We start from the raw sequence: 21034 nt of genomic DNA on the forward strand, positions 1-21034 counted from the left end.
ATGTAGCAGTTTTTGTCTACATCGGTTGTACCTCTCCAGGATACATTGTCGAGGATTAACTCCACATCGCTTCTGATGTCTCCTATGCAGGTTATATCTCCTCTTGGGTGTAAATCCTCGTTGAGGTCTTCAACTCCTCAACACCCTGTGGCACCATTGATACCTGCTCAGTCTTAGGTATCAATGTAGGACATAGATTCCAGTATCGATGACCTTATGCACTGGACAGAGCATTCATCGGAGGGGTACTGAAGACAGCAGTTTCATTTTAGCTTCTTCATCATGGTGCTGGACGCAGTATTCCAGGTGGGGGCGTACCCTGGCCCGGTACAGTGGCATGATAACCTTCTCCGATCTGTTTGTGATCCCCTTCAAACTAGCTATGTTACTCAAAGCCCAAATGATGAAGTTAGGACTGTCTTATTTTGGTCACACCATCGGAGGAGAGAGATCACTGGAGAAGGACATCATGTTTGGGAAGATCAAAGGAAGTAGACGAAGAGGGCAACCTGCAATCAGATGGCTAGACAGGTTGAAAACAACCATGGGGTTGACGCTGGAGGACCTTTCAGGACTAGCACAAAACGATTTCTTTTCAGATCCGCAATTCATCAAATTGCTAGGACTTGAACATGAGTCGATAACACCTAACAACAACATATTCTTCAACTGTTATCATATTTCTCTGTATGTTATGCCATCCTCCTGATTGACTCAAAGCTGGCATTTCCTGACTTATTAGCTTCCATTTCCTGACTTATTAGCTTCCTGCGTCCTATTCCTCCTGAAGCCACAATCCCTGGCAGTTTGTTCTGTTGTCCTTGAGATTATTGAATTCTGCTCCTTAGTATGTTTAAATGTATTTATTAGAACAGAGTTCAAAAATACTAACAGCTGCAAAGTACAACCTTTTTCTTAGTATAATAGCACAAATAACAAATCCCCAACCCAACCCAAAGTAGGCACAGAATACAGTTGAACAAAAGATGGGTCACGTATTCAAGAGACAACTTCTTGCAAGTGGTGTAAGGTCCCTCCAAAAGGGCTCCCAAATCAGACGAAAGCGCTCGCCGCACAAGAGTCAAGGTCCACAAATCGTCTGCGTTCCAAGGAGGCTTGTACAATCATTGCCGTTCTCCACTGGCTGTAGGTTAGGGGCTCACTGGACAGCCAACCAGACAGGATTGTCTTTTTACCCAGCAGCAAACGCTGACACGCCTTTAATAATAATCAGTTTATATACCGCAAGGCCGTAAAGTTCTATGCGGTTTACAATAGTTAAAAACAAACAAACAATTAAAAGAAGTTGAATAGAACTAAAAAAGTTAAAAGACAATAATTAGAGACACTAAAATGATCAAAATAGTGCATAATAAAATTTTTATGAATTAGCTGCCTAAATACTTCAAAAACAGATATGTTTTTAGATATTTCTTAAATTCCCCATAAGTGTCAGTAAGTAAAAGCAATTGTTCTAAATCCTTACCCCATAACGCTGCTTGATAGGAAAAAAGATTTTGAAGTTTACATCCTCTAACAGGCGAAAAAACAAAATTCAGATGTGAGTTTCTCTTATGTCTGTTGGTTGCAAAAGAGAAAAGCTCAATTATATATTTGGGAGCTAAACCAAACAAAGCCTTAAAACAGAAGCAGTCAAACTTAAACTTCACCCACACCTCCATTGGCAGCCAATGCAGTACTCGATAGGAAGGTGTTATGTGATCATATTTCTTCAACCTAAAAATCAGCCTGACCGCCACATTTTGTACTATTCGCAATCGTTGCATATTCTTCTGGGAAATTGCCAAATAGGCAATATTGCAGTAATCAAGCTGGCTTAGTATAAGAGACTGTACCAAAACTCTAAGAACATAAGAATTGCCGCTGCTGGGTCAGACCAATGGTCCATCCTGCCCAGCAGTCCACTCACGCGGCGGCCCCAAGGTCAAGATCAGTGCTGCAAATGAGTCCAGTCTCGCCAGTTTAGCATGAACTTGTCCAACTTTGTCTTGAAACCCTAGAGCAGGGGTAGGGAACTCCAGTCCTCGAGAGCCGAATTCTAGTCGGGTTTTCAGGATTTCCGCAATGAATATGCATGAGATCTATTTGCATGCACTGCTTTCAATGCATATTCATTGGGGAAATCCTGAAAACCCGACTGGAATATGGCTCTCGAGGACCGGAGTTCCCTACCCCTGCCCTAGAGGGTGTTTTCCCCTATAACATACTCCGGCAGAGCGTTCCAGTTTCTACCACTCTCTGGGTGAAGAATTTCCTTACGTTTGTACGGAATCTATCCCCTTTCCAACTTTAAAGAGTGTCCTCTCGTTCTCCCTACCTTGGAGAGGGTGAACAGTCTGTCTCTCTCTACTAAGTCTGTTCCCTTCAATATTTTGAATGTTTGGATCAAAATACACCCTAATGGACCGAAGCTTCTAAAGAGTAAAGAAACCCTTTCTGACCAAAAAGAGTCTACCTGGTTCTTCATAGTCAAGCCCTGGTCCAGTATTATTCCCAAAACCTTAATGATAGATTGAATAAGATAGCTGAATTTATTTATAAGCAATGATGTTTTAGTATCAAACGGGCACGGTGAAACTATCATATAAAAGCCAAACAGGGCTTTTTGGGTAGGAGTCCATCACCTGCCCCCTAAGGCCATGTAAATTGTCCCAGTCGAGTCCAAAAGGTCACTTTAGCTGGACAAGACCAAAACATGTGGCCTAAGGTGGCCTGGGCCTGACCACATTTGGGGCAGCCATGGGATTGCGTGATTCCCATGCAAAATGCCCGCATGGGTGAAATATATAGTCTCAATAGAAACTTAAGTTGTAATTCCCAGTGCAATACATTTCTGGTTAATTTTTCAGCTCCTTAGTATAATTACTGTGGTTAGTATCTGGCTAGGCAGAGGCAAACTGTGTTTAACTAGAAGGCTACTTTCTCCCAAGTCCCTAGGCTGCTTCTGCTTATATGAGACATCTGTCTAATCTCCAAATATGAACAAATAGTTTATTAGTCATTAGGGAAGGCCTTAAAAGGTACTCCTACTTTGCAACAAGGAAAATGTTTATACTGGTTGTAAGTCTTTTCTTCAAGTTCTTGCATTATAGCAATAAGGGTTATATGTCTGTAAGCATCACAGACGATATCACATGTAGTAGATTTGCATAGTAAGAGCATTTTTATTCTGTTGCTGACTGACTATAATTTCAGAATATGTTTTCCCAACCTTGTGCTATTCATTATCCCTATAACTCCCAAACTAGCGGCCTGTTGTCTTTGGGCTTGAAATGGATATCCTTGTCTGTAAGTCTGGGTGGTGTATGTCAGTATTGGATGTTCTAATGTATACTGATGATAGGTAATGTTTCCGGTAGATTGAGTATCCACCATTTGAGAAGAATTTCTATCAAGAACACGAGGAGATCAACAGTCTGACCCCTCAGCAAATCATCGACCTTCAACAGAAGCTAAACCTACGGGTAGGTTGGAATCCACTTAGAATGGTATGGTATATTGTCTGGCCAGTGGGTTAAAAATTATTTTCAGTTAGTTTATGTAAAATTGTTAAAGCTCAGATTTGGGCAAAATCACCTTACCATCTAACCCCAGGATGTACTGGACAACTGGAGTGTGTGGTGCAGTGGTTAGAGCTACAGCCTTAGCTCCCTGAGGTTGTGTGTTCAAATCCCTCGCTGCTCCTTGTGACCCTGGGCAAGTCACTTAATCCCCTCATTGCCCCAGGTACACTAGATATCTAAAATAGATATCTAAATAGAACTCTTGCCTTCCAAGCAGGTCATCACAATAACTGGCTGGCCCACATCATCTCATGCACTTCATCCTACTTAAACTTCAGGAAGCTACTAAAAACTAATCTTTTCACCCGATTCATACCCTAAGACCCTATGCTCACCCTGGCCCCTTCTATCTCTCTATGTCCTTTACGCAGATTGTCCTGACCTTCTTCCCTGTACCATTTTATTGCCATAATTGTACCCATCTTTCTTTCTGTTTGTACCATTTTTTCTCTCTGTTGTACCATTTTTTCTCTCTGTTGTACCATTTTTTTCTCTGCCACCTAATTTTCTCTGACTGTAACATTGTACCATTTTTGCTGATTGTCCAGCCCTTCTTCGTTGTAAACCGCCTCAAACTACTATGGCTTTGGCGGTATATAAGAAATAAAATTATTATTATTATTATTATTATTATTAGATAGAGTTTGAGCCCACCGGGACAGATAGGGAAATATGATAAAGTACCTGAATGTAAACCACTTAGGATATAAGTGATATATAAATAAATTTTTTTAAAACAACTGGGCAGATTGGCTTGCGTCAGGAGGGACTTATCTGCTCTCAATTTCTGGTTTTGTGTTAAATATGTTAAAAAGCTACAGACAGGGGGCCCTCATTTCCTGCAGTGCCATGAGTAAGTCCACACAGTCCAGCCCTTTCTAAGGAATCTCCCACTCTTTGCAGAAAAGCAGAGGCCAGGCTGGCTTGGGTAAGCAACAGTAGGTCAGTAGTATGCATCAACTCCTTTCCCTCTCATATCTAAATTCCCCCTTCTGGAGAACATAAGAAGTGCCCAGCAGTCCGCTCACGCGGCGGCCCATCAGGTCCAGGACCTGTATAGTGATCCTCTATCTATTCCCTTCTATCCCTTTTTTTCTTCAGAAATTCATCCAATCCTTTCTTGAACCCTGATACTGTACCCTGTCCTATCACACCCTCTGGAAGCGCATTCCAAGTGTTCACCACCTTTTGGGTGAAGAAGAACTTCCTAGCATTGGTTCGGAATCTGTCCGCTCTTAATTTTTCCGTATGCCTTCTCGTTCTTGTAGTTTCTGAAAGTTTGAAGAATCTATCCCGCTCCACTTTCTCTATGCCCTTCATGATCTTGTATGTCTCTATCATGTCCCCTCTAAGCTTCCGCTTTTCCAGGGAAAAGAGCCCCAGTTTCTCTAATCTTTCAGCATATGAAAGATTTTCCATACCTCTTATCAAGCGCGTCGCTCTTTTCTGAACCCTCTCGAGTATCGCCATATCCTTCTTAAGGTACGGCGACCAATATTGGACGCTGTACTCCAGATGCGGGTGCACCATTGCCCGATACAATGGCAGAATGACCTCTTTCGATCTTGTTGTAATGCCTTTTTTGATAATACCCAGCATTCTATTTGCCTTCTTAGAGGCCGCTGCGCACTGTGCCGACGGCTTCATTGTGTTGTTCATTATTACCCCCAAGTCCTTTTCTTGGGTACTTTCACCCATTACCAGCCTTCCCATCGTATAGCCGTACTTCGGGTTTCTGTTCCCTACATGCAAGACTTTACATTTCTCTACACTAAACTTCATCTAATCTAATCTAATCTAAACCTTAAGTTTATATACCGCATCATCTCCATGAGAATGGAGCTCGACACGGTTTACAAGAACTTAAAATAGTGGGTAGAGAAGAAGAAAAAGGATTACATGAACTTATGTATAGAAGGGAGGAGAGAAAGGGGGAAAGGATAGAGCTACAATTTGCTGAAAAGCCAGGTTTTCAGTTGTTTGCGGAATAACTGAAGGGAGCTCAGGTTCCGCAGCGGGGTGGTGAGGTCGTTCCAAAGACCTGTGATTTTGAAGAGAAGGGATTTTCCCAGTTTGCCTGAATAGTGGATGCCGCGTGGAGAGGGGAAGGCTAGTTTAAGCCTTTGGGCAGTTCTGGAGGAGTCGGGACTGGAGGAGTTGAAAGACAGTGGAATAAGAGGAGGCAGGATTCCGTGAATGATCTTGAAAGCCAGGCAGGAACATTTGAAATGGATTCTGGAGATTATTGGGAGCCAATGAAGTTTGGCAAGGAGTGGGGAGGCATGGTCAGACTTGCGTTTTGAGAAGATCAGTTTGGCTGCAGTATTCTGGATTAGCCATCTGCCATCTCATCACCCACTCTTCTAGCGTATTCAGGTCCTTTTTGTAATTCCTCGCAGTCCTCTTTAGTCCCAACTCCACTAAATAGTTTGGTGTCGTCTGCAAATTTTATTACTTTGCACTTTGTCTCTGTTTCTAGATGGTCCCTTCCACATTTTTATATTTGAAAATGATCAAAAAAGTTAATGTCCTAAGGGCCCAGACACCCAACTAGATCATTAAAAAAAATAAAATTTGGACGTCTAGCAGTTTGAAAAACGTTTCCCCACACTGACATTTGGACATCTTGTGGGAAACGTTCAAAGTTGGACTTAGATGCACTATTGAAAATGCCCCTCTATGTGAAAGAGGACCTAGGGAGTAAAATTGTGTGACTATAGGATCTGCTCTCTTTTACCCAATCTTGCTCTTCTTTCTTTCACCTCTATTCCCAAATCCTCCCTTGTTAGGCCACTCCATTCCTTTCTCTTCTCACCACCTTATCGTTAATCCTCCTCTGATCCATCATCCCAGCCCAGAGATTTCTTTTCAGCTCCTTCAACATGTCAATATTTGAGATTCTTCACTGAGAAAACTCCGTAAAGAACAAAATAAAAGGTTTAGAGACAATGCAAGGTTGGGAAAATGTAATACCTGCCAGCAAACCTTGTCCAGAGTAGCATTGCTTAGCACAAGTCTATCTCTACTTCAGGAAGCAGATGAAAGCTTGGCTCTTCAACCAAGCCTTTAATGGAGGAAAGAACTAACTTGCTAGTCATTACGCACACAAGGAGTGATACCTGCTGCAAACAGCTCTAGCAGGCCATGTAGCGAAGACAATATTCAAGCACCTGTTTGACCTCATTTGCAACTTTCTTTAAGTTGGTCCCCCTTATTTTCTATCTCCTGTTTCTTATGTTCTATCCCTACTTACACCCTATGCAAATTTATGTCAATATACAAAATCATTCCAGTTTATACAAATGTGCCACATAACTACTGCAGAATGTGAAAAATTGTTGCTGTAGAATCGACTTTTGACTTCTGCAGGAGACTGAGGACAATAAATGCACAGTATCTTCTGGGCCTCATGGTTGGTCAATTAATGTAAACTATCTGTGGTAATTGGGCATCAGAGTAGATACCTGTCCTGTCAGCTCTTCTTCCCTGAACTTGACAGCATTGTTAGATGAAATAAGAGTGGAATCTCTTCATCCCCAGGTCTCTGGCGCAGCTCCTCCCAAGCCCTGCAGTAGTTTTGCCCATTTTGGATTTGATGAACAGCTTATGCATCAAATTAGGAAGTCTGAATATACTCAACCCACACCCATCCAGTGCCAGGTAAGCAGTCATGAGCCAGCCCATTGATTGATGGGAAAATGCCATGTATTATTCAGCTCAGGGTAAGAGGGCTATGGAGACAGCATTGATCGTTCCCAAGGCAACAGGGTACTCCCATACTAACTCTGTAAAGGGAGCTACAATCTGTGATCCCTCGGTTCAGGATTGCTACTGCAGTGAGTGAGTCAGTTGGCAACTTTGGACAGAGAAGTTAATGGAAGGGAAAGAGAGTTGTAGCACCTGGAAGCCCAGAGAAGCATGAGGAAACTGCTAGACATGAAAGAAACGACTAGCAGTCGTGTTGAATCTCCTGGAATAGACTGCTTTGTATCAAAAGATTCTGTAGAAATCTGTTTCTATTGTAAGAGACTGTGGATTAAAAAATGACACCACTTTTGTGGCATATTTTTCTTTTGGGCCTGGCAAATTTCTTCAGACTCTTATTTGACCTGGTTATTATGCCTGTGGTTCCAGTGGGAGATTCATTCCTTCTCAAATCTGCTCTTTTCTCCCACATCCATTTGGAGTTTTTATTTATTTTTTTTTTTGGGGGGGTAAGGAAGTGAAGGTTCAGGAGCCACCACCTTTTAGTGATAGCTCTCTGTTATACAGATGGTATGATTTCCTCTGGACTTTTAGCCAGCTAAGAGGTACCATAGGTGAGCTCTCTCCAGAGGGCCATTTGCAGCCCCAAGGTTAAATGCACTTCCAGTTAAAAGCCAACCAAAACAGCTTTTTTCCCCAGTTTTGACCAAAATTCTACCGAAATGATCCAATTACTTTCAGCTGAAACTTATCACCTCATTTCGTCCAAAACTGTTGTGTGAATATAAACCAATGAGGCCCACAATGGATTGTCAGAGCTTGCAGTCCCAGGAATAAAGATTTTGAAAAAAAAACCTTCCCAACCTTCCCAACAAGTCTGGCACATTTAGGATCCCAAGTCATTGCAGGTGTAGTTAAGTATCCTCCGAGACAGGATTTTGGTGAGATTGTGTTTAAAGAAAGAAGCTTTTTATGCTTATCCAAACTGAGCACAAATAACAAGAGAAAGTAGCACTGAGATGTTTCCCGTTTTGTATTTAAAGGAGAAGCCCAATTCAGGTTCATGAATGTGAGGACTATATGCTCTGAAAAATTACAATCTAGAAAATACATTTTATACTATAAGTTGACCAAGAATTTTACTTGAAAACAATCACTGCAGGTTGTTCTCTCAGCGTGCATCAGGTTTGATTAAAACTCTGGATCTTCATCATGTCCAACAGAGCCTGGAAATTCTTAAGAATTGCCCAAATAGTATCCAAGCCAGAATATATATAATAATTTAAATCATGAAAGACCATATTTTATCTCTAAGCGTGGACCTCAGCTAATGAAAAATGAAACTGAAAGACACAGTGCTTGTTAAGTGGCTGACCCAGCTGATATCCTATCTTCACAGAGCGGCTAATTCCTAAGGAACTTATCATCCTAAATTCACATGCAAAGAGTAGTTCCCCTTGTGGTCTAATGGTATAGTCAGGGCAGGAGTGATGCCCAGTTGTTCTTGCCCATGTCAGCTCTACTATCAGAATGACTGCTATGACCTGTTGTGGCAGTCTCATGAGATTGCCACAAGCCATTTTGAGAGCAGAGCCAGCATGGGCAAGAATGATGGGGATTCACGCCTAGAATGCCAAGGTGGACCCCTGCAGGTAGGCAGGGGGAAGGCAACTCCTAGTCAAGGAGATAAAATGGGACAAATTTTCAGCTTCCAGCAAAGCACATGGTCAAAATCAGACAGAAAAAGGATTTGGGGCTAGTTTCAACACCATAATGAAACCAAAATCAAATTTCAGTCAGCCTCCACTTCCAGTTAGTTATCTAGCATTTGATTTTAACATATGTGTGAGTTTAAATCAAGATCAGTATTTTTATCAATGAGATTTTGTTAGGATTTTTGGACAACGGGTGTTGGATTAGAACCGGAGAGGTTGCTTCAGTATTGAATCTGGTGAAAGGCCAGTCTTTAATTCAATTGCGAATTCTGCAATTTGTTACTAAGTATTTTGTTTTTTTACTGGAAGGGAGTTGCAGTTGCATTGAGTGGCAGAGACATGATTGGAATAGCAAAGACAGGCAGTGGAAAAACGGCAGCCTTCATCTGGCCTATGCTGGTCCATATCATGGATCAGAAGGAACTAGAGCCAGGGGATGGTCCCATTGGAGTAATTGTGTGCCCCACCAGAGAGCTGTGCCAGCAGGTAAGGGGACCATTCTGTCCATACATTTATTTATTTATTTGGTTGGTTACATGTGTACAATAACTCTTGGAAATACACAATACACTCTAGGTGGGTTTTGAAAGCTTCTTGAGGCAAAGCAAGTAATAGTCGTTATCCATTCTGGACTTCATGTTTCAGCAAGCACTAAGCCCCAGGACTTATAATTTTAGTCTGATAACATTTTCCTCAGTTTGTTCAGATTTAAGAATGATTTGTTTTTATGTTGTGGGTCCCATAATGTTCCCTGGCTGGAGAAACAACACTCCTTTGATTGTAGAAGTTAAGGTCCGCCGACACATCTGTATTTTATGCACCAAAGGCGTTTAGTACAATCTTTGAATGATAATAAGGTTCCCCATATCTCGAAGGCCCATCTTGCCTCAACTAGAGATTGTGCGTTCTTTTATCTAGTTCCATGGCTATGGAATAATTTGCCTTTAGATTTGCGAAAAGAGGAATCGTATATAAACTTTAAAAGACATCTAAAAGCACACTTTTTTCAATTGGCTTTTTCAAATTGGAGAAATGAGTTTGGGATTGCAATCTGTATTTATGTTGTTATGGATTTTTATTTATTTTAAGAATAGTTTCAATTTGTATTAATTAGGAAAAAAAAATATTTTATTTCCGTTTTTGGTTGTTGAATGGAATTCTTTTCTAAATTGTTTTGAAATATTTACAGTATAGTAAACCGCTTGGATCCTTGTTTTGGCTAATATGCGATATATAAAGATTTTAATAAACATAAACAGTGTACAGTCTCTTGCATTGTGAACCGCTCTGAACTGTTTGTGGTATTGCGGTATACAAAAATAAAGTTGTTATTATTATTATTAGTGGGCTAGCCCATTCCTGCTGTTCCATTTGCAAAAGCTTATTTGCTCGCTCTCTTCAAAGAAAGTTACCTGGACAAAGGTGTTCTTGTGCTTGAACTTTAACTCTGCTTTTCAGATCCACTCCGAGTGCAAGCGTTTTGGTAAAGCTTATAACCTACGTTCAGTGGCAGTGTACGGAGGAGGCAGTATGTGGGAACAGGCCAAAGCGCTGCAGGAAGGAGCTGAGATAGTTGTCTGCACACCAGTAAGTAAATATTAGTTGTTCTAGGAACAACAATGCTTGAATACACAAAGGATACAAGAGCAATTTGAATTTGTTGAATTTACTGTTGGAACTCATGCTAGTTCATGTCTCTGCAGAAATCAAACCTATCCCTGCTAAGATCTATTCCATCCCCTTCTGTTTCTGCAAGTAATCTCTTCCATCCTGTACCCAGAAGTAGTTGTTTCATTTAATTATGCCACTGAAGTGCATTAGAGACTGTGGCAGAGACCCATTTACAAGGTATGTGTTTTTCCTAATTAACATTTCCAAATAAGATACTTAATCAATTTGGAAATATTAATTAAAAAGAATACATACTTTATAAATGGATCTTGGCTAGAGCCTCTAGGTGATGGGGATCCTCAAGCTCTTGTCAGCTGAAAACTTCCTCTGAAGTGGCAAGCTTGGCAGGCAGCAAAGTCCTGGAGCTACAGATGCTGGCACCTCAGTGGCTCAGAGATGCTGTCAGCGACTGCCATGCTTCGTAGAAGGGAGTCCGGCCACCTTTGTAGGTTCCCCATCAGCTACAGCAAGGGTCAGTGCCAGTGTTGGATATGCTGGTGCCCTTTCCTCCAAGCTCTCCACCTGTCATTGCTATCATGCTGACAGACTCTCACCAAATACAGATTACAAATTAGAAACAGAAATTTTTAGAAAAAAAATGAATCCCAAGAAGTTAAACTCAGCAGGTACTTCAGCACTGGAGAAATAAAACCAGAAATGAATTTCCTTTTCTGTTGAACACAGTTAACACATTTCAGTCAATAAATTCAAAATCAAATACTTTTTTTACATTTTTTTTTTTACCTTTGTTGTCTGAACATTTATTTTTCTATCAAGTTGGTGCCAATTATTTTCATGTGGTATATATTAGTTGTATATGAATTTGGGAGGGGGGGTGGGGGTTAAATCTTCTTGGTGTATGATATTGAAAATTTTTCAAGTGATGTTGTATTATATTTGGTTGATATTTACTGTACACTTGATGTAAGTTTAAAAATGAATAAAGAAATTGAAAAAAATATATATAATTTCTTAAAATAATTAAAAAAAAAAAAAAGTTTGTGCCAATTTCTCTCTCTTGCTTTCCTGTCTTCTGCCAATTCTTCTTCAAGTGTCTTGTTCTGTTCCATTCCCTCACTACAACTGCCTCCGGCATATTAACGTTTCCATTTAACTCTTTCCTCTCTTTTCTTTTCTACTCAAATTTCACCCTCTGTCTCCCTATTAATTTTCCTTCATCTTTCACCTAATCTTCCTTTCCTTTCCATCTTCAGTCTACTCCCTATTACCATATTTTTACCCACTGTAATCATTGTCCTCTGCTCATTTATTTCCCTGCCAACCCCCTCCTCCTTCCCACCTCTCTCAAATGGTGCCACTATTCCCAGCTTTTTCCTCCCTTCAGCCTTCCTGTCCAGCATCTGCTCCCTCTTTCTCCCCTCCCCACCCTCGAAGCCTGAAATCTTCCTGTCCCTTCCAGTCCACCACCTTAGCCCACCAACATTCTTCTGTTCTTTCTTTCTTTTTTCCTTCCTGCATTTCTCCCATTATACAGCATTCTCACTCCCTTTTGCTCCTAGATCCAACACCTTTTTTTCCCCCTTTGCCTCTTCTGCACAGCATTTCTTCCTCTCTCTCTTCCACCCCCATAGCCAACATTCTCCCTCTCTCATTGTCCCATATCTCTCTCTCCCTCCCTTGCTGAGTGGGAAGAGAGAGAGACTGAATCCAGGGTGCATCTCTCCCATTCCCTCTCCTTCCATATCCAGTATGTCTCCCTCTCTTATCCCCACCCCCATGCAGCATCTTTAGTCCCTTCCTACCAGCCCCATGCCCAACATGTCTCCTGTCACCCCTTTCCAGCATTATGACACATCTCTCCTTCCCTCCACCATCATATCCAACATTTCTCCCTCTCACATCCCCAAACAGAATCTCTCTCACTTTCTCTTCACCACAATATCTAAATTCCTCCCTCCTCTCTCTCCTCCCCTCCCTCGTCTCCACCACCTCTAAGCAAAATAGCCTTTGCACACATGGACCTCGGCTAATAAAAAATGAAGCTAAAAGGCACAGTAATTGTACAGTGGCTGACCGCACCACATTTGAAGTGACAGCTGATATCCTATCTTCACAGAGAGGCTAATTCCTCCCTCCCTCCTCTCCACCACCATGTCCAACAATTCTCACTCTTTCTTATTTTCCCCATCTCTTTCCCTCCTGCTTCACACACCATGTCTAACCATTCTGCAGCTTCTCTTTTCCTCCCCCACCTGCGTATTTCTTCTTGCAGCCACATTACTTCAACGGGCTGGGGGCAGTGGTTCCTACATGCTGCCAGCGGCTAGGCCTTCCCTCATGCAAATGCGTCAGAGGGAAGGCTTCTGAGTCAGCTGCCTGTTGTAAAGCAAGCATGGCTGGAGAATTATGGTACACTCCAATGGGAGCCCCGCAGGAACTACTTCCATCCCCGCAGAATTTCCAACAACCCTGAAACCATGCAACTCTCTATTCTGCAGTCTCTGGCCATTTATAATTGAACAAAATAGCTATATTAGACTCTGAAACTATTGTTCTGTTACGTCCCCTCCAGGTTCTGTACATTTCATCTCAACCCATGAACCAGGTCTTGCAGAAAACCACACACTCTTCTGCTCCTCTCACTTAGCTGAGGAGTACGGAGCCCCCTGCAGTTTTTCATTTCTTTAAGCGAACTGTGCAGAAGTACTTTTAATTTGCTCTGCTTCTTTTTCTTATGTTTGCACTTAAGTTGCTTTTAGTGCCTTGAGACCCCTTTGGAGGGGAAAGGAAGCAGTATCTGCGGAGCTGGACTGCAACTTCACAGGGAAAGTTTCGGGTGGACCTGTGGAGCCACCTGTTGAGTGCTGCCTTCAGAGCTCAGGGTCCGTCCCCCTAAGAGCATGCTCACCTTCTGATCATGTCAGAGGTTTAAGTGCAGTCTGTATGCACCCTGGCTAATCTAATGAAGAGGGCTTTAAACTAGAAGTGATGGGGCAGTGTGATCAAAGCCCCCAGGTAAGTAAATCACTGAATACCTCTACACAGATGGGAAAGGGGGCAATATCTGGAAAGCAGTATATACTAATACTTGAAGTATGGGGAACAGATTCTGGATCTAGAAGCTGTGATAGAAGATGATGAGCTGGATATAGTGGTGATAATGGAGACATGGTTTATGGAGAACCATGACTGGGATGTAGTTATACTGGGCTACAATCTGTTCAGGAAAGGCAGGGTAGGAAGAAAAGGAGGTAACATAAGAACATAAGCAATGCCTCTGCTGGGTCAGACCTGAGGTCCATCTTGCCCAGCAGTCCGCTCACGCGGCGGCCCAACAGGTCCAGGACCTGAGCAGTAATCCTCTATTTATACCCTTCTATTCCCTTTTCCAGCAGGAAAATGTCCAATCCTCTCTTAAATCCCAGTACTCTATTCTGCCCTATAACGTCCTCTGGAAGTGCATTCCAAGTGTCCACCACACGTTGGGTAAAGAAGAACTTCCTGGCATTTGTATTGAATCTGTCCCCTTTCAACTTTTCACAATGCCCTCTTGTTCTTTTATTTTTTGAAAGTTTGAAGAATCTGTCCCTCTCTCTCTCTCTATGCCCCTCATGATCTTATAAGTCTCTGTCATATCCCCTCTAAGTCTCCTCTTCTCCAGGGAAAAGAGACCCAGTTTCTCCAATCTCTCAGCGTATGAAAGGTTTTCCATCCCTTTTATCAGCCGTGTCGCTCTTCTCTGAACTCTCTCGAGTAACGCCATATCCTTCTTAAGGTATGGCGACCAAAACTGGACGCAGTATTCCAGGTGTGGGCGCACCATCGCCCTATACAGCAGCAAGATAACTTCTTTCGTCCTGGTTGTAATACCCTTCTTGATTATACCTAGCATTCTATTTGCTCTCTTAGCAGCCGCTGCGCACTGTGCCGTCAGCTTCATTGACCTGTCCACCATTACCCCCAAGTCCTTCTCTTGGATACTCTCATTCAATAACATCCCTCCCATCGTATAGTTGTACCTCGGGTTTCTGCTTCCCACATGCAATACTTTACATTTCTCAACGTTGAACTTCATTTGCCATTTTGTCGCCCATTCCCCTAGTTAATTCCTTCGAAGAAGTGTAGTAAGTTGGTTAGGCACGATCTCCCCCTGCAGAAACCATGTTGGCTGGTTATCAGAAGTTCGTTTCTTTCCAAGTGATCATCGATGTTTTCTTTTATCAGTGCTTCCGCCATTTTTCCCGGAACCGAGGTCAGACTCACTGGTCTGTAGTTTCCCGGGTCACCTCTTGATCCCTTTTTAAAGATGGGCCTGATGTTGGCCGTCTTCCAATCCTCCGGGATCACGCCTGTTTTCAGGGATAGGTTGCATATTTGCTGCAGTAATTCTGCTATCTCCTCCTTTAGTTCCTCAGAACCCTTGGATGGATTCCATCCGGACCTGGAGATTTGTCAATTTTTAGTTTATCTATCTGCCTGCGCACATCTTCAAGGCTCACTTCCATGAATGTTAATTTTTCTGCTTGATTTCCATTGAAGAATTGCTCAGGTTCTGATATGTTGGTTGTGTCTTCGTTCGTAAATACAGACGAAAAGAACATGTTTAGTCTTTCCGCGATCTGCGGGGTAAGGAAGAGGCACTGTGAATCAATTTGGAGAGAAGGAATGGTAAATATATTTACATTGATGTGATGTAAAAGGCCTCTTTCAATGACGGAAGAAGTGGACCGAGATTTAACATTCAGAATATATCTAAAAAAGGAGAAGTTTTACTAATAGGTGATTTTAACATGTCTGATATTGATTGGGGTTTCCCTATTGCAGGGTCTTCTAGAAGTAGGGAGATCCTGGATTCTGTACAAGGAGAACTGTTCCAGCAGTTGCTAATGGAACCCACGTGCGGATGGGTTTCATACTGAACTTAGTGCTTACAAAAGGGGAAAGTGTTTCTGATGTTACAGTGGGTGATCATCTGGCATCTAGTGATCTCTGCATGGTATGGTTTTAATATTAAGATGGGTATAGAGAGGGCTCATTCAAAAGCAGAGGTTCTAGACTTTTTAAAAAACTATCTTTGTTCGGATGGGGGTTTTTGTCATGGATTATTGTCTGGATGAGAATGTCTGGGAGGAGTGGAAATGCGGTGGGCAAAACTTAAAGTTGTAATTGTAAGAGCAACAAACCTTTTTGTGAGGCAAGTAAGTAAAAGTAAGAGGAAAAGGCCGCTTTGGTTCTCAAAAGTAGTAGCTGAGAAGGTAAGGAATAAGAGGTTAGCTTTTATAAACTACAAAAGATCACAGAAAGAGGAAGAGAGGCAAAAATATCTGGAAAAGTTAAGAGAGGCTCTCGTGTAGTCAGGAAAGCAAAGATGCAAATGGAAGAAAAAATACCCGACATGGTTAAACGGGGAGACAATACATTTTTTAGATATGTCAGTGATAGGAAGAAGTGCAAAAGTGGCATTGTGAGACTCAAAAGTGAAGAAGAGATACAGTATACTGTATGTAGAAGCTGATAAAGAAAAGTCTGAATTGCTTAACAAATATGTGTGTTCTGTGTTCACTCCTGAAGCGCCGGGAATGGGACCACAGAAGACAAGTGCAAATAAGGATGGAGTAGTGATAGACCCTGATTTTCAGAGGGTTGTGTTTGAGAGAAGCTAGCTAAATTAAAGATAGATAAAGCGATGGGGCCAGATGGTGTTCATCCTAGGGTGGTAAAGGAACTTAGAGAAGCTCTGATAGCTCCGCTGACTGATCTTTTCAATTCTTCTCTAGAGTCGGGAGTGGTACCGAAGGACTGGAGAAGGGCGGATGTGGTCCCTCTCCACAAAAGGAAGTAGGGAATTACAGGCCAGTAAGTCTGATTTCAGTGGTAAGCAAATTAATGGAAACACTTTTAAAACAGAGAATGGTGAAGTTTTTCTCGTGGCGATTGTTTCAGCAAGGCATATTTCTGAACTGCAGGCTCTCTCTTGCAGAGAGCCCTTTCTACAGTTCACGAAGGCAGGGTTTCTCTCCACACAGTTCCCTCATTTCTTCTGACGGTGATTTCAGATTTTCATGTCACCCAGGAAGTATGACTTTTTCCTCCACTGGATTGGAGCAGAAGGATCAAATTTTTAAGAAACTGGAAGTATGCAGAGTATTGCTCCACTACTTAGAGAGTACTAATGATTTTCACCTTTCTGACCATTTCTTTGTCCTGACTAGCCAGTCCAGAAGAGATAGGCCAGCATCAAAGGCTTCTATTGCAAACTGGAGAGCATAAAGAAGAGCAAACAGCAGGAGCTAAAGGGGCATGTAAAAGTGGGGAAGCTGGCTGAGGATAAAGGGGACACAACACAGAAGAAAGAAGAACAAAACAAAACTCGAGAGCTGGCAGCCCTAGAGGGGGTCGGCGGGAGCAACAAACCACAAGAGAAACCAGCAAGGAAAACGAACAACCGGGACTATAATTGCTTATACACAAACGCAAGGAGCCTGAGAGCCAAAATGGGAGAACTGGAAGTCATAGCCAACAAGGAGGACCTAGACATAATTGGAGTCACAGAGACATGGTGGTCCGAGGAAAACAAATGGGATGTGGTCCTACCGGGGTACAAACTCTATAGGAGGGACAGGACGTACAAGAAGGGTGGAGGAATAGCGTTATATATAAAAGACTCCATTCACTCGACCAGGATGGAAACAGCAGTAAGGGCGGACATTTTGGAATCACTTTGGGTTAAGTTACCAGGAAGAAATGGGGCTGACATTAAACTGGGACTGTACTATCGCCCACCGGGACAGCCGGAAGCCAACGACCAAGATCTGGAGGCTGAATTAGGCAGGAATGCAAAGGATGAAGTGTGGTAGTGATGGGGGATTTCAACTACCCTGGGATAGACTGGAGTATTGGACACTCCAACTGCGTGAGGGAAACAAAATTCCTGGAGGCTGTGAGGGACTGTTTCATGGAACAGTTGGTCAATGACCCAACGCGAGGAGATGCCACTCTCGACCTAATCCTCAACGGGCTAGGGGGACCCGCAAAGGAGGTAGTAGTAATAGCGCCACTGGGAAACAGCGATCACAATATGATCCAGTACAAACTAGAAGCAGGAACATCAAAGGTGAAGAGAACCACATCGATAGCGCTAAACTTCAGAAAAGGGAACTATGACGCTATGAGAAAGATGGTTGGAAAGAAACTCAGAAGCAGCTCAGGGAAGATGGAGATCATAGAGAAAGCCTGGTCCCTACTCAAGGACATGGTGCACAAAGCACAAAACCTATACGTCCCCAGGTTTAGGAAAGGGTGCAAAAAGAATCGAGCAAAAAACCCGGTGTGGATAACAAACGCAGTGAAAAAGGTGATAAGGGACAAGAAAATATCGTTCAAAAATTGGAAAAGGGACCAAACTGAGGAAAACCAGAAGGAACACAAAAAACAACAAAAGGAATGTCACCGGGTGGTTAAGGAAGCAAAAAAAGAATACGAGGAGAGACTGGCTAGGGAAGAGGGAAACTTCAAACCATTCTTCAAGTACGTGAAGGGGAAGCAACCGGCAAGGGAGGAAGTGGGACCTTTGGATGATGGAAATAAGAAGGGAGTGGTGAGAGAGGGAAAAGAGGTAGCCGACAGGTTAAACAAGTTCTTCTCGTCGGTCTTCACAAGCGAGGATACATCCAATGTTCCAGAACCCGAGGAAATCATAAGTGGGGGTCAGGACGAAAAGCTAGAGCAAATAGAGGTAAGCCAAGAGGATATCCTCCGACAGATAGACAAGTTAAAGAGTGACAAATCACCAGGCCCAGACAGAATCCACCCAAGGGTACTAAAAGAACTGAGAAATGAAATAGCGGTTACACTCCAGCAAATCTATAACCTATCCTTAAAAACTGGGGAGATCCCGGAGGACTGGAAAATAGCGAATGTCACATCTATCTTCAAGAAGGGAACGAGGGGAGACCCGGGAAACTACAGGCCAGTGAGCTTGACCTCGGTTCCGGGAAAGATGATGGAATCACTGGTCAAGGATAGCATCTGCGAGCACATGGAAAGCAATGGACAGCTGAGGGCAAGCCAGCACGGCTTCAGCAAGGGAAGGTCGTGCCTTACGAACTTACTGCACTTCTTCGAAGGGATAAACAGCCAGATGGACAAAGGGGAATCCATTAACATCATTTACCTTGACTTCCAAAAAGCCTTTGACAAGGTACCCCATGAACGGCTGCTTAAAAAGTTGTGGAACCACGGGGTGGAAGGGGATGTCTACCGATGGATTAAACACTGGTTGGAGGGCAGGAAACAGAGGGTTGAAGTAAAGGGCCAATACTCCGACTGGCGGAGGGTCACGAGCGGAGTTCTGCAGGGGTCGGTGCTGGGACCGCTCCTGTTCAATATAAACGACCTGGAGACGGGGACAAATTGTGAGGTTATAAAATTTGCAGATGACACCAAACTCTGCAGCAGGGTTAGAACCACGGAAGACTGTGAGAACCTCCAAAAGGACCTAACGAAACTGGAAAAATGGGCAAAAAAGTGGCAAATGAGCTTTAACGTAGAGAAATGCAAGGTCATGCATGTAGGGAAAAAGAACCCGATGTTCAGCTACAAAATGGGGGGATCATTGCTGGGGGTAAGTAATCTTGAAAGAGACCTGGGTGTGTTGGTGGATACAACACTGAAGGCATCGGCACAATGTGCGGCGGCCTCAAAGAAAGCGAACAGAATGTTGGGTATCATCAAAAAGGGTATCACGACCAGGACGAAGGAAGTCATCATGCCACTGTATCGTGCAATGGTGCGCCCACATCTGGAGTACTGTGTTCAGTACTGGTCGCCGTACCTCAAGAAGGACATGGCAGTACTTGAGGGAGTCCAGAGAAGAGCAACTAAATTGGTAAGAGGTATGGAAAACCTTTCATACACTGATAGGTTAGATAAGCTGGGGCTTTTCTCCCTGGAAAAGCGGAGACTTAGAGGAGACATGATAGAAACCTTTAAAATCCTGAAAGGCATAGAGAAGGTAGACAGAGACAGATTCTTCAGACTGAGGGGAGCCACAAATACAAGGGGGCACTCGGAGAAATTGAAAGGGGACAGGTTTAGAACAAATGCTAGGAAGTTCTTCTTTACTCAGAGGGTGGTGGACACATGGAACGCGCTCCCGGAGGCTGTGGTAGGGCAGGGCACGCTACAGGGGTTCAAAGAAGATTTGGATAAATACCTACAGGATAAGGGGATTGAGGGGTACAGATAAACATAGAGATAGGTACAGGAAAGACAGGGTCACTTAACATGTCATGGACCTGATGGGCCGCCGCGGGTTCGGGCTGCTGGGCGCGATGGACCTCCGGTCTGACCCGGCAGAGGCAACTCTTATGTTCTTATGGTCCTTGTGTTCATTTACAATGCACACTCATTCATTTGTTTTATATGTCCTTTTATAATCCTTATTATTCAAATAAAGTACAATGTGAGTTTTAATATATGTGTTTTTAGTGGTTCTAAAGTAGAAATGATTATAAAAAATATAATTGTGGAACACGTAGACAAACATGATTTAATGAGATGGAGTCAACATGGGTTCAGCCGAGGGAGATCTTGCCTCATCAATTTGCTTGACTTCTTTGAAGATGTGAATAAACATGTGGATATAGATGAGCCGGTTGATATAGTGTATCTAGATTTTCAGAAAGCTTTTGATAAAGTTCCTCACGAGAGGCTCCTGAGAAAATTAGAGTGAGGTAGCAAAGTTCAGTTGTGGATTAGGAATTGGTAATCGGATAGAAAACAGAAGATATGGTTAAATGGTCATTTTTCCCAATGGAGGAGAATAAACTGTGGAGTGCCACAGGGATCTGTACTGGGACCGGTGCTGTTTAACCGGGAGCATACTGCTGGGCACGATGGACCCCTAGTCTGACCCAGCAGTGGTGCCCTAAAAACACCACTGCAGTGGTCCAAAGAAGAACGACCAAGATGGTAAAGGGGATGGAACTCCTCTCGTATGAGGACAGACTAAAGCCGTTAGGGCTTTTCAGCTTGGAAAAGACACAGCTGAAGGGAGATATGATTGAAGTCTACAAAATCTTGAGTGGAGTAGAACGGGTACAAGTGGATTGATTTTTCACTTCATCAAAAATTACAAAGACTAGGGGACACTTGATGAAGTTACAGGGAAATACTTTTAAAACAAATAGGAGGAAATTTTTTTTCACTCATAGTTAAGCTGTGGAATGCATTGCCAGAGGATGTGGTAAGAGCGGATAGTGTAGCTGCTTTTAAGAAAGGTTTGGACAAGTTCCTGGAGGAAAAGTCCATAGACTGTTATTGAGAAAGACATGGGGGAAGCCACTGCTTGCCCTGTGTTGGTAGTATGGAATATTGCTACTCCTTGGGTTTTGGCCA

At 42.9% G+C, this 21034-nt stretch overlaps 1 protein-coding gene across 2 annotated transcripts in view; it reads left to right on the plus strand.

Moving 5' to 3' along the window:
* Nucleotides 1–21034, plus strand: part of DDX42 (DEAD-box helicase 42) — a 75376-nt gene that overhangs the window by 37239 nt on the left and 17103 nt on the right. For both annotated transcript variants that reach the window (XM_033918155.1, XM_033918156.1), the window contains 4 exons: nt 3381–3485; nt 7125–7244; nt 9314–9490; nt 10463–10591. In XM_033918155.1, the coding sequence (XP_033774046.1) occupies nt 3381–3485; nt 7125–7244; nt 9314–9490; nt 10463–10591 (531 nt within the window). The remainder of the gene's footprint in view (nt 1–3380; nt 3486–7124; nt 7245–9313; nt 9491–10462; nt 10592–21034) is intronic.

The sequence above is a fragment of the Geotrypetes seraphini genome, chromosome 13, assembly GCF_902459505.1.
Source record: "Geotrypetes seraphini chromosome 13, aGeoSer1.1, whole genome shotgun sequence".
In the NCBI taxonomy this organism is placed as follows: domain Eukaryota; kingdom Metazoa; phylum Chordata; class Amphibia; order Gymnophiona; family Dermophiidae; genus Geotrypetes; species Geotrypetes seraphini.